This window comes from Lepisosteus platostomus, chromosome 4, assembly GCF_059453375.1.
Source record: "Lepisosteus platostomus isolate fLepPlt1 chromosome 4, fLepPlt1.hap1, whole genome shotgun sequence".
Classification (NCBI taxonomy): Eukaryota; Metazoa; Chordata; class Actinopteri; order Semionotiformes; family Lepisosteidae; genus Lepisosteus; species Lepisosteus platostomus.
Window position 1 is genome coordinate 18,435,316 of NC_142614.1, and position 14,843 is coordinate 18,450,158.

At 34.0% G+C, this 14,843-nt stretch overlaps 1 protein-coding gene across 2 annotated transcripts in view; it reads right to left on the reverse strand.

Annotated features, from left to right (window-relative positions):
* The window catches only part of LOC148672876 (5-hydroxytryptamine receptor 4), a 97,110-nt gene that overhangs the window by 2,379 nt on the left and 79,888 nt on the right, over window positions 1–14,843 (reverse strand). Inside the window, exon 7 of one of the 2 annotated variants that reach the window (XM_088628831.1) lies at window positions 1,958–2,760. The exons of the other annotated variant lie outside the window; for it this stretch is intronic. Within the exon in view, the coding sequence (XP_088484957.1) occupies window positions 2,664–2,760 (97 nt within the window). The 3' untranslated portion in view covers window positions 1,958–2,663. The remainder of the gene's footprint in view (window positions 1–1,957; window positions 2,761–14,843) is intronic. 2 annotated transcript variants of the gene reach the window in all.

Below are 14,843 nucleotides of genomic sequence, written 5' to 3' on the forward strand. Positions count from 1 at the left end.
GGAATAATGTGAATTTGCTTTAAATGCTAAAAAACAGGTAGATCTGCATCCTTACTTCTAGGTGGGCTCACATCCCTGGAATAACAGCAATCACGTTAGAACTATTTTGTGTCAGTGTACATCACTGATAATTGATAATTACGTTAAAAGATACGATCATGGTTCTAATGTAATAATATTCTTTTTCAGAACACAATGTATCATTCTATAGAACTATTCACAAAAGTGAGATTTTAAATTGATGTGTATACCTAATTGGGTCATAATTGGCAGACTTCAATGATGATTCATAGCTAAAAACACACATTCCACTCATAAGTGACAGCCATGACCACCATTGTTTTGTACATTGCGTTCTCAATAGTATCGTAGCAAACAAGAAAATACAAGGATTGTACATTGGAGATCAGTGCAGATTTCTGGATAAATAATTTTACTCACAGAATAATTAATTTGGGATTTAGGATGTAGAAACAAAGATTTTTTTGTTAGAACCTTGATGTATGTTTGCAAAAGAGGTCATAATTATTGAATTCTGTGCTGAACAAACTCCCTTTTAATGTCATATCATTCACGACATGACAGGATGAAAATGGTTAGTATTAAACTCATTCCAACTTTGCAGAGCACGGTGGGTGAGCCCTCCATGCCAATTTTCTCTCAATGATGGAATCATGGAACTTACTGCAGCTTACTACACCTTCCAGAAAGTATTCAGTTCATTGCAACTGCGAAACTGACCCATGCATTTCTTTTCCAGAACAACACTAGTTCAGAACAAGGTACAATTCTCAGTTTTCTCTAGTGCTGACAAAAGCTAAAACTACCATTTTGATTACCATGATGTTGATTTTTGTGTTACTGCAGTACTATTTCCATATTCCAGTACCTTAATCACATGCCTTTTTGTAAAAATAATACAACACATTTATATAGACACTCAGAGCTTGCACAAACATATGAGACTGAACAATCAGCAGCTTCTTTAAAACTTTCCAGGCACTGTAAGCCTTTAAATCATTGGCATTGGCATAGAGTTTATGACTAATTTATTAACAATGCAGTTAGCTTCCTGGACAACAGTAAATGTTTCATACAAAATGACCTTCAAAGATCACTTTCTTCTTGTGTGAAGACTTGGAAGAAACCTATTTCTCAATGGAGCCAGTATATTTTGCATCACTGTCCCTTCAAGAACACTCTCAGGAGAGAAAATATACCTGTATAGTCTACTCACATCTTCTCCTTGTCAGTGGTTACTCTTTATTATATAGCTATTCTAAAAAGTGTACCACTCAGACTACCTCCTTAATAAACACTGGAGAAGATTCTGCTAAAGATCCAAGTTAAACCACATGATAGAGACACAGTCCTTTAAGCAATCTTAAATTGCCTTCCTGGGATGAATAATCTATTTTTTAATTGAATTCCAAACCGTAGATGTTTTAAAATGTTCTTACCACCTACTTTTCTTTTTTTGAAATGTTTAAGTCACACTTCACAGCAAGGGAATGTTATTGTCTTTAAAACCTGATCAATTCACTACCACACCTCCAACCTAGAAGATTGAGAGCCTCTAAACTTATTTGCACCAGGCCAATGGAACACATTTACATTTTGCAGTCATTGGTTGGTTTTGTAACATAGAGCTGGCACAAGCATCAGACACTTACAGTAAGAGCTCTAGAAGTATTCACAATTTCCAAAGGATACTCTGCATGACCTGGCCCTTTCATATAAACACGTCACAAGAAGAAAGAATCAATAAGTATTTTAATAACAAAATGTGTGCTATGCTGCATTATTAGTAGTATAAAGCTGTATCAATTATGTTCTTTCACTAAAGTGCTGTGATTGGCATCCAAGCTTTTTTCCGATTTGTAATATGCACGTGAAATACAACACAAATAAATCTAAGTTTTGAATTATTATATCTAATGCTGGACAGCAGACAAACCTTTGTTAAGGGAACCATTTTTCAGGAATGCCATTTCTGGACCTTCTTGCTATCCATGTAGTTGTTGGCTTTTTCAGCAGACCACCAAAGTCCTTAGTTAAAACACCATGAAGAAACAAACACCCAAGCAGTTCATTTCCTATATATAAGAAATTTCTGTACTAATTTAATCTGGGGGATAAACATATCTTTCATAACATGGTTAGGGTTAGGGTTAAACCCATCGTTTTTCTTGGCAATGTGAAGAATCTGAGATAAGGAAGATGATTTGCTTCCCACAGAGTCTTTAAAGTCATTTTTAGGAAACTGTTAGTTCAAGGCACACATAAAAAATCATGAACACAGAGACTATACATAAGTAAACAGAGGCCTAAGTGCTGAAAGAACACTTGTCTCTTTATCAGCAAAGTATGAGTATCAATCTATCCTAATGGACTTGATTAAATTGACTGTCACTTTTCTAAAACTGCCTTCTTATATGGGCAGTGTAAATCAGCCATCATGGTACAGTTCACTGAATTGTTTTTTTATTCGTTTGCCTCCATTTTTTACTCATTAAATGCCTCTGATTCACATCTCACACATATACACTACACCACAGAAATGTAAAGGTATTTCATCACAAACACCAGGAAAAGAAGACACAGACGAATGAAAAATAAAACCTAGACCTGCACGGCACAGAACACCAATGAGATCTTACTTCCTACTGGAACAACGTGCGTTGAAAATGGACTCTTCCAATCTTATTTTTATTCATCAGTTCTTGAAGAGTAGGAGAAGGTGCTTCAAAACACGTGCTCCTGATTAGCAAAATAAAAAATAGGAAGAGGCAAACCAATTAAAAAGAAAAGCTACCAGAAATCCACAGATGAAACTGGCAATACTGATATTGTCCTTTCAGCTACTTTGTATATCCTAATTGTGTGAGCATTATTGAGGCATAGCAACAAGTAACACTGTGCCATACTGTACATGAAGCATCATTCCTGATTCCTTCTACAACCTAATCAAAACAATTGAAGCAAATAAGGATTATAATGGAAATTTATAAAGTATCCCTTTAGAGAATTCTGGTCTTATTTCTGAGTGGAATTTATTGTAACTTCTCAGACCCTGGACAACAAGAAACTGTTACCAGTTTTGACCTATTACCCGAGAACGGAATACCAATATAATGAAGACAAAATAGTAACTACACACATCCGGAGTCAGTTTCAGTGACTTTGGAATTATAAAGGTGCACGTGTCTCATAAAAGGCTCCGCATGATCGAAGTTGCCACATAAAGAGGATGAGCACTAAGTCTAGTGTCAAATGCAACCTCGAAAAAAATTAGATGACCTTATATGTCACAGCACAGATCTGTTCATGAGCATCTTTGAGGGTTTCAGGCTGTGAGAACGAGGAATTGTAGCAGAAGGTGTCAGGAAAAGCAGCAGCTAGAGGTCTGAAGAATAATTTGATTTATGTCTATCAACGTTAGGTCTTCAGCAATTCCTTGCCTTTTCCTACTTTTGAGCTTATGACGATGTAGAATTTAAGTGATTTTTGCTATCAGCAACATTGTGAGAATTGATGTGTGAGCAACTCTATGTGTGACACGAAGATAGCAAGTGGGCGGTGCGGTGGCTCTGTGGCTAAGGATCTGCGCCTGTGGCTGGAAGGTTGCCAGTTTGTATCCCGCGGCCAGCAGAGGAATCCTACTCCATTGGGGCCCTGAGCATGGCCCTTAACCCCAGCTGCTCCAGGGGTGCCGTATAAATGGCTGACCCTGCACTCTGGCCCTCTCTTTGTGTCTCATGGAGAGCACGTTGGGGTATTTGAAAAGACAAATTCCTATGACAAGAAATTGCATATGGCCAATAAAGTGATCTTATCTGTTGGTCATTTGACACTTTTAATTGTGTATATTATAGTTATTTTTATCTTCTTAAAATTAGACTCTGGTCTGTTTTTGGCGCAATTATCTTGATTCTGGTGTCTTGGCCCCCTCATTCCCTCTGTCACCAGACATAATAAGTTGTATTATCACTGTCATAGTTTGGAAATTCTTCACAGGAACCAGATTAGAATTAAAAGGCCACTTAAAGATACTTTACAGAGGTTGGCCAAAATATGTCAATCTGAAGTGCTTCTATGATTGCAGTATGTTCCAATTGCAGCTTTTTTTAAACCAGGAACGTTTTTAAATCTCAACTCCAGAACTCAAAAGATTTGTTTAGAATTTTACTTACTGTATAGCTCACCCATAATAATAATAATAATAATAATAATAATAATAATAATAATAATAATAATAATAATAATAACCCATTATTATTTCAGACACTGCCTCTGAATTCTGAAGACATCTGATAACAAATGAGGCTTATCAAATGATTATCACTAAGAATCCTAAATTCACAAGAAAACTGATTCTGTTGCGACCTTTGATATTTTCTGCAACACTCTTAACTTTAGTTTCTGTATGTAATTTGTTTAATGTTGTTTGATCAAGCTCTAAAGGGTACTATAAATGATTTGAACTGTAAGAACTACAATAAAAAAGATTAGTTCTGTTAAAAATATTTGTTCTTAAAAAACATGAATACAATTAGCTAAAGCTTCAACAGGTTGTGAAGATAAAGTATTTGTAGCGCTTGCAGTGGTTACCTGAAAGGTTTGTATCGCAGGCCCTGTTGACACTGACTATACTGTATGTGCCCAATGGAATAGAACTTAGACCAGCTTTTTAGAATATTATCTTTAATTTCAAAGTTGTGACCAAAATTCAAGATCAATTAATGTTGAAATATTTCTAAATTTCTTTTTAGTATGTATATTATAACTCAGCATTCATCTGTTTATCTTGTAACACATTTTTATTTTCTCTCATTAGAGATGTTTTTGATTACATTGGTTTTGATTTATATCTATTAACAAATATAACAATAGATTTTGGCAGACCCCTGTTGTAGCAACTGCTTCTCTTAGTTTCAGGGCTGTTTGCTAAAAGCCACTAAGGTAATCTCTTAATCTTCTCAAAGCCATTAAAACGTTTAAGATAGATGTTTTAAACCTCTAAACCCTTAAATATTTCCATTGAAAAAAAGGGTGATGTATGTGTGTGCAGTTAGCTTAAGTGAGAATGATATGCAAGCACATGAGGAGAAAAGCTGCAAAAGGTAACATTTCTGTTCCCCAAACACAAAATACATTTAACTGTTTTTTGTCTTTTTGTCTGAATTCCATTCAATAACATACACCCTTAAAGTTAAAATTTCCAGACGCTTCCTATGAAACCAAACACTTATAAGGTTACTTTAAAAGTTATTTCCCAATGCACAACATTTGTTATAACATGTAATGGTACAAAACATAAATGATTATCATGGATATGAAAATGTGTCAACATTAATAAGTATTGTACATATTTTGTTGTTGCTTAAGGATATGATAATCACTTTATCTGTTTGCCACTTCACTTTTTTTTTTACTTCATCAAACACTTTTAAATGCTTTTGTGTCAGGGTGAAGGCTCGTCTCCTTTTGAATTGCTTCCATCCAATAATAATTAACAGACAAATGGTAACTCCTCACACAAATAAGAACATAAGAAAAGTTTAAAATAAGAGGGCACTTGGCCCCCACTAACCCATTTGGTATCAATTTGTGGTTCTTAATTGAGAGCTTAATCCAAATGAACTAGATAGGCCCCTCTTGCTTATAAGCATTATGTCCGTGAGAGCCCTTTACTACACTCTCTCCCACTGTATATGTGGTGACACATGGCCAAAGACCAACACATTCAATGTAGAGTCGAACTGAGGACTTTATTCAGAAGTGCTACCTGACAGCTGTCTGACGTCACAAGGAAAGTGTACAGATGGCCCTGCATGGCTAGCCAAGAAGACAATTCCTCCCATGGGTACTGTTGGCCAGCACCTCATCAACCAAGGCAATTACTTCTTCTCCATACAAGACTATCCATCATGATCCATGTGACACATGGAAACATGGTTTTCGGGTATGTTCTAAAAGATTGGTTGAGGATACAAGCTAAAGGGATGGCTTGATCCCTGGATTGCTATATTGAAACACTGGTTTGTTTTGCATTAGTCCAACCTGATTACAGTTTTTTATGATGAAGAGAACCATATGATCTAAAGGTCTTTGGCTACACAGAATAAGTGCTGCCCAATTCATAGTTCATATAAAGCTTCATTCTCAGTGCTTATTTAACTACTAGGTTGCATAGTGCATTTGAAAATTTTAGAGAACCATTTCTGTTAAACAGTAATTAAGTGCAGTAGTACTAATGTTTATATGTGATAAGCTAGAAACCATGGCGATATCTTGAGCTACCTGTTTGGAAATGATATCAGAGACAGATAAATCAGCAGGTTAATTGTTGTTTTATGATTACAATCCATCAGCTACATCCTTCTCAACTCCATCGCCATTCAACTCTCAAGTCAAACACAAGAAAAACAGAACAAATGATATCAATATCATCACTTTTTAAATGCAAGCTTTTCAGCTCATGTCAAGCATTATATGCTTAGACCAGCCAAAACAAGGTCAGGTCAGAGAGGGACAGTTATAAAAGCTGTTAGTGATTCAGTGGCCTGGCATTCTTCTTGTGTATAGTAAATCCAGTAAAAGTTTTAACTGGAACATAAAGAAAATAGGCATCTATCTCACATGTAGCAATCTGTCAACTTCAAAAATATGAACTGTCATCTCAATTATTTCTGATCTAAAGCAAACAAACAGCACTGATAATATTACTCCTTCTTTCTCTTACATTTTACATATATAAAACTACATGACTATCCTTTTCCAAAATAACTGTAATAGTATCGTAGAGGGATAAAAGACAGGGTTAGGATGCTCATCTTGTTTAGTTATTGATTCAAAAATCACTAAAGCATATCTTCTTTTCTCAGCTGTACATTTGTTACAGTATATGTACAGGTACTGTAAATGTGCACATAATGGCATCATTTAAGGTTGCTAGAGAAGTAGATATTTTTTCTTTAATGCAAAAGAATTCTGCAGGAAACCAAAAGTGTATTTCAATGAGATAACTTGTTTTACTAAATTATGTGGTGCTTTACTTCTGTCTGCATGTCCTCAATACGCTGCGGCTTTCTGAAACTCAGGCTTCAGCACTGTGTGTAACGTGAGCACTCTTGTAATTATTTCCACATTTCTTCAATGACAGCTTCAAACATTTTGTGATGCAACTATCATGCTGTTTTGGCTTAATTTGCTTAAGCAAACTTTGCAACAGCAACAATAAATTATCCCAAGCCATAATTCTTAATAGTGTTAATAGAAAATAAGAAATTACAATTTCAGTTTATGATTACGATTATGATCATGGTATTATTAAAGAGTGGCCTGTGGAAAGGTTTGCTTTTTAATGCACGATAAGGCACATAGGATGTTCTGTGCTGAAGCCACTTAACAAGTTTGTTTCATAAAAGATCTCAATCAAATTGCTCTCCAGTGAACATAACTACTGAGAACTGTGATTGCAAAGAAGTACTGTACTGCATTTTTCAAGAGAATTTAGACTTCAGAAAGTTAATCCTTAAAGATAATTAAAGAAATGGAAGAATGGAAAATTGCAATTCCATTTTCATCTCCCAGCTATTATCTTAAAGTCACTTATGAAGAGAAATAAAATGACTGTTCTCTTTCCAGGCTTTCTTTTAAAATATCCTTCCAACTAATAGTTATCTGAAGCTGAGAGTCCTAATTATGTCAATATAGATACATTGTTGCAACATGGTACTTTCAGTCTCAAGGACTTAAATCTTAAAAACAGTTGAGTCAAATGAATTAGCATTATGGCATCTAACCCAACCTAATCTGAAAGAAAACTATACATTTTATTATTTATATACTACAGAGGTTGCTTAAATTAATCATGTACTATTTTTTCTGTCACTAATCACTGACTTGCTGCTGTATACTGATGCACACTTGTTAGTTTTGTTTTGTTATTTTTTATCTAAAACTACAGATTCTGGACAAAACAAAAACTTTGTTTAATTTCATAAAAATCTCAGACATATGCAGAGCATAGGTGCTGGAAGATTAGGTTTAACAGCTTTAACAGTACATCACCTTGTTTATTGCACCTGATTGGTGCTAGTTGCAATTATTATCACAGTTAAAGGAAGCTGATCATTACCATGTTCATAAGAAAATCATTCAAAATTGGATGTTCTATTGAGTTTTTTGTAATGTTTTTTTCTTAGTCACGCTGTAGTAAAATTCTTCAGATGTGATTAGGGAATTCTGTATCCTATTGAAAGTATGAAAATACAAAGATATATACTTCAATATTGTTATTTGCATATTGCACAAATTATGTATGCCATTGTCTCACTTTGTTTTTTATCTTTAAAGATTCAGTTAAAGACTTAGTCAAGATAGATTTCTTTAATTGTAGTAGTTTATTACTATTATTATGCACAAAAATATCCAACAATTTACTAAAATGTCACAGACAGAATCCTGGATTTCACTTGGTAATTTTTCTCTGTTATCACTTTAAAATATCATGTACTGTATAATATCATGTAGTCAATTGTTCTCATGAATGTATGGTTCCTGACATTTCTAATTTGCATATTTACTTTACAAGCCCTAAATTAAGTTACATTTGTGACCTTGCAGAGCTGTCAAGAACATAGCTCATAAAATAATGTCTGACACCACTAGACAACTTTCTCTATCACATAAATGTGGGTGGTAGTTCCTGAGGAAACAAAATAATTAAAAAAAATTCCAAACTTGTTTTCACCCCAAGAGTGGAACACATCAGTGGCTAAATTCTTTATAGACAATTTCATTAAATAGAATTTAACATTTACAATTGTCACAGTAAGTGTACATTGAAAACTGTGACTGGGTCTCACAACCTGATAGTCCACTGTCCACTTTTAAAAACACAATACTATAAATGTTTTCATCTGCCTTTAAGATGCTGCACTTGGAGTTCTCCATTAAAAGCTCTCCTTTAAAGGGTTTAGAAAGTGCAATGATTATTCGAATAGTCCTTTGGTCAGATGCCACAATTATTAATCCTTCTTAAGCTGACTCCTTGCTGATATGGGCTGCACAGAAAACATCAATAGCAGAACACATCCAGTAGATGGAGAAGCACACCAATGAATCCCACAATATGGAGTTCACAGTATTCATCTAAGTGCAACCAACTTAACTCACTTTGGAGTTGATTTTTAGCTCATCATTCTAAGTGTCAAAAGAAACAACACTATGAGTAAACAGATCAGAAGAGAGGGAAGGTATGTGTACTATGAATGGTGCGTAATTATTATTATTGGTATTAAGTGGTTTGACAAATGCCATGACATTATTATTATTTTTATATAACTATGATAGAGTTATGACAGATTTCAGTTAAAACTGGTGGTAAAATGTTAGACTACATCTGATTCATTTTACTATGCTATGACAAAGAAAGAGTATATTATAAAACACTCACAACAAAACCCATTGATGAATGTTTTTTTTATTAACATGGCTTCTTATAACTTTGATAATGCTGATTGCAGCCAGTACCAATTAGGAGTTGGAGATAAGAGTGAATGGGAAATAAACTGTGTGATGTACAGTACTATTAGATCTGTGTGATACAATGTCCAGAGTATGAGCAGTCATGTCTTCTAATATGCAGGCAATTGTGATATGAAAACATGGCGCTGGTGTTTTGCACTCAAGAAGTCTAATTATTTATTATATGAATCAATAGATTCAAACGATAATTCTGCATTGTTGATATTTAGTAATATTGTCCCTGTTTACCTACTATTTTGATTGCCGGAGTGTATAAAAGTGTGTGTGTTCCTGAAAGATTTATTTAAGTCATATTTTGATACATATTATTTTAAATATTTTTAGATAACGAAAACATTTTAAATAAGATTTTAAGCAGCAGTTTCCTCTTTCTTTTGAATTATGAACATGCAGCTAATGTATCAAATATTTAGAATCACCCTTGAAGTGCTCTCATGATTTTTCTGATTAGAAAAGACTTCCAGGTTCTATGACAGTCTCGCTAATACATTTGTTTATTCAAATATATGTAAAGCCATTTATATGACTATATAGTATATTATCTAGATCAAATTGAAAAGACCTCTTTTGTAGTTTGTTAAACACTTATTTCAATTTCTCCAATTGTGCAACATTACAATATACTCAAATAATGGAAGGACAAAGCATAGGAAAAAAGAACAGTCATTTTTCCAGTAGACAGCAGTAGATCGGCAATGTTTTCTTCATGTCATGATGGTACAGTAGGCAGATGCTCCCTGAAAAGAGATCTTATCTGCGATGTGCTGTAGCTGGCCCTGAGCAAAATGGGGGCCATTCAGGAGTCCCAGCAGGCTGTACAACTTGCAGCCAAAGCTGTGATTAAATTGCTGCTTGGTTCTCATAATCTGAGGCTGTGCCAGGATTAATCATTACATTCTCTGTTAGCTGAAGCCTCTCGCACTAAAATACTAAAATGTTCGTGGTCATTCCTTTCTGTTGCAAAGTAGGCCATAAAGAAAACATTGATTCAGCATGTTTTCATAAATCAAAGTTCCAGTTTAGCACTGAAGTGGAAAAGGAAGGTGCTGATACATACAGTAATGTTGGATAGAACACGTACTGTATCTTCCTGATATGAGATCAAATGAGGCTGCAAACCCAGTTTTTATTTGTGTCATAAATATCTCATCATTACTTTTACACTAATTTAACACTTTTTTGGAAGGTATGTATTCTCTGCAATGTACTGTATGTACAGCAGTTCTACCCCAAAAGTACAGAACTGGAATAATTAATAAAACCTATAAATATTGTATTTAAATAAAACACATGAATTCCTTTGTATTTTCCACAGTCATCATTTCTTAAGTAAAATTAGGTATCCAGAAATTATACAGAAATTAATTTTTAGGATATGTCACTGTATCTTTTGCATGTTACCTAAAGAGGTAAGGGAGTTGACATACTGTATAGCATCAGAAACATTTTACTAAATCTCAGCACTATAACACAGAACCAATACCTGAAAACAGACGTGATGGACCCTGATTACTGATTATTGTGTTTTGTTAATACAGTGGAAAAAGAGCTTTTAGTGTTTCCTTCGAATGAAATTGGAAAGATAAAGAAGTACTTCGTCTCATATTCTAACATTCTTCTTGAGTTTGTTTTAAACATCTGTGTATTCTCAGTTGAACAGAAAGTTAGCAGGTTTAGGAAGTTTAATTTGTACTAGTACACAGACTTAGAAGCTAGCCTTAGAGTACAGTACAGTATGTCAAAGTTAACAGTACTATCATGCTTGGTGTGGGCTTGAATTGTTTTATTGGAGAGTCATAACAGTGGTTTTTGAACTAAGTTCAAAGGTACTTCATACAGTCATTTAAGTATTTTATTACTCCAAAGTGTAGTGCATTTCCAGTGCATAGGTCTAATGGTACAGGAATAAGAAAAAAGAACAAGCCCTTTATTAAAGGCTTTTTGTGTGGAATAATAAAGACAAATCAAATATTCTCATCTGTCTACTACAGACTTAGTTATATAATATGTAGTGTGCATTAAAAAAACAGAGCAAGGCTTACAAATATATTTAGAGATTTAAATCACGTATCTGCATTTCCATGTGTTGCGTAAATACAGTTATATTGTTTTTAAAGTGATATGCACCTTTCTTCATACCTCAACAAAAATGGGTCATTATTAATCTTTGAAAATTTAACAGAGCTAATATTTTAGGCATAAAAGCTATAAACAAATATTCAAGTAGGATATCAATGATTTGTCCATTGTCAAAAGAACAAACAGAAGTATTTTATTAATTTTAGTAGGATCTTATTCCTATTTCTGATGACAGATAAAGGAAAAGCAGTATATGAATCACTGAAGTGCATTTTTACCACTTTATTTCCTTCCTGACTTTTTACATGTTGTTATTTTATCCAGAATTCTACCATGAAGTATATTACATCTCCTATCACACCAACATTCAACTTTCAGCTTGTGCAGATTCTGTTCACACAATGACAGGAGTTACAAATGAGTGCAGTTCAGCTAAAATAAACAGTGATCACCTTTTTGTGTTGGGTGTATGTTAGTGACTGTCAGAATATACATTTCTGTCATTATCATGGTACCTCAACTTCATATTTTGCATTACACGTGTGTTTTTGAGAGTAAGAGCATATTTGAAAATACAATTTGCATTCACACATTTGAAACAGACACACTCCAAGACGATCCTTGAGATATTGCTTCATTCAGTTTTTACTTTTTCTAGTTATTGCTAAAGAGAATTTTTTTTTTCAAAAATGTTCAGGCAAGTTTTTGTTGGTCATGTGTTCAGAAGGCCAGTGCCTTAGCATGCAATTACATCTGTGATATTTTATTTTTCAGGCTGAAATGCTCCACTGTCATGGCTCATATAAACAATAATCTCCATTTTTTGGAAAGTCCAATTCTGGCACTCACAAAGACTTAAAGCAGAGCACAGAGTCAGATTAATTTCACCATACTCTGTGTTTCAAGGTAATGCCTAATGCCAAAGACTTTGACAGCTCAAACACCACGTCAGTATATTGCAAGTCAGTTGAAATCCAATGTTATAAAGTAGTGGCAGAGATAGGAGAGTTATACACTAACTTAAAAGAAATCTATCCAGTATCACAGTTAAGAATAAGATACTGTACATTAAATAGAAAAAGAAATATGATAGAACAAGAAAGTGGAAATCCATCAAATTCTAAAATAACCATTTAAAGAAAGTTCACAGTTCTATTTTCCTGTCATTTTAGAGCCTGTATTTGCTCGATGATTGGTAAACAATTTCATCTAAGACCTAAAAGGGCTTGACAAAGGCCTGATTATACAATCCAGGAAAATGTAGGACTAATTTTGCTCAAATAGCACAGATTCCTGGATAAAGGGACAATTTTGACCTAAAAAGAACAGGAGAGCTTTTTATGTATGAGTAACTTAAGAATCAAAATATTGAATAATTCCTAATAAACAAAGAAACCTATTTAATCAAAAATTAAGAAAACGTTTGAGAAAACACCAGCTTCCATGGGTTGAGAAAATTCCTGTCAATTGGGATAATTAAAAACAGTTTTGTAATTAACTAATATCTCTTTACAGACTCAACAGACAACAGTGATGTTCTGTCTGGAGCAGACATATGCTTGTTTCACACAAGACAAGTCAACCAAACATGTTTTTGTCTGAGGACCAAATACTTCCAGCTCTGGCCTTGGAACACTATCACACAGTCACTGGAGAATAAGAATGTGGGTTGAACATATGTATTGTACAACCATGTATAACATTCAATTTAATTAACCATTGCTTAAAAACTACTCATATGATTCTTCAAGATTCATTCATATGGTATGAAAATTTCCCTCTGAATTACGAACTCTTTATGTAGATCTAGAAATCCATATTTATTTTGCATACTAATGACCAAAGTCCTTCCAGATACTTCCAAATCTTCAACTGCTAGCTTTAGGAATACTCAGACATGCCTTCAAGTTTCTACATGTGGGTTTAGTACCTACTGCAGTTTTTGTTGGAGGCTGGCATTTTTCTCTATACAGGTTTGTTTCAAGTATATTTGCTAATCTTGGCTAGGTGTTCATGGAAAGTACTACCTCGGTCAAAGAGGTCACCATCGTCATAGGGAGTAAATCAACTGCCACTGATTGTGAAAATGACCCAAACTTAACAGGCTCCTTGGGATATCAGAAAGACAAACTCAGCTCATAAGACCAGCATATGAACATAAGAAGGTTTAGAACTGAGAGGAGACCCTATGGCCCATCTAGCCCGTTTGATAGTAGTAAAATTATCCAAGGATCTCAACTAGAAAACTAATTGCACCGAGTTGCGAATGCATTGCACATTCAAAATGACTTTTACCTTCTGTTATAAAGTTACCCCTATATTAAAAGAGGAAAATACAACTTTTATCCAAAGTTCAGTGTAAAATAACTCAAATCAACTTTAAATAAATAGATGTGTGCAGACTCTTTTGCTCTAATTATTTTCTTTAAAAGTAAGGCAGATAATTATTACTCTCTTAAATGTTTTCCTTTAAGGTTTAATTAAATTAAATTAAATTTATTTTTATATAGCGCCTTTCACAACAAGGTTGCCCCAAGGTTGAAAAACAAATAACATCCCTAATGCATACATTACACACAGTTTTTTAAAATGAACTTGTGTATTTTGTTTATTAATAATATAAACTGACCATGTCAGTAGGCCCCCTGGGAGAAAATGAACTATAACTAGTGTTTCATCCCATATCACAGACAATTAAAGTTAAACCATGACTTAACCATGTTACAATGACTTGCAAGCATAGGTGAAAAGAGATATTAGAATGGGTACGAAAGTAATTTATAGTAATATTAAATTAAGAAAGTACATTTAAATTAATTTAAAGGAATATTACATTACAATATTACAAGAACCATTAAAGGTGAGATAAAATATATCTAGTACAGTAATTGGAAATGTCTAGACAATGGAAGGGAAAAGGCTGATGTACGAAAATATCATGTATTTCACTCAGATGTTTACTAAGGAAGAATTTAGCAACATGCCTAGAGCAGCAGAAAGACACAGTTCTGTATTAAACAGTATTAGCATATTGCAGGAGAGTATGTGCAATGTTACAACACACATGATGAATGTCACCAGAATAACTGATTTGAGTGGTGAGATAGTTTGACCTGATAACTTTATCCTCAGTTCAAGACATCTTACAGACGTCTTATCTTAATTGCTAAAAAATAATATTTTCCATTTTCTGGTTATTGTAAGAGGCA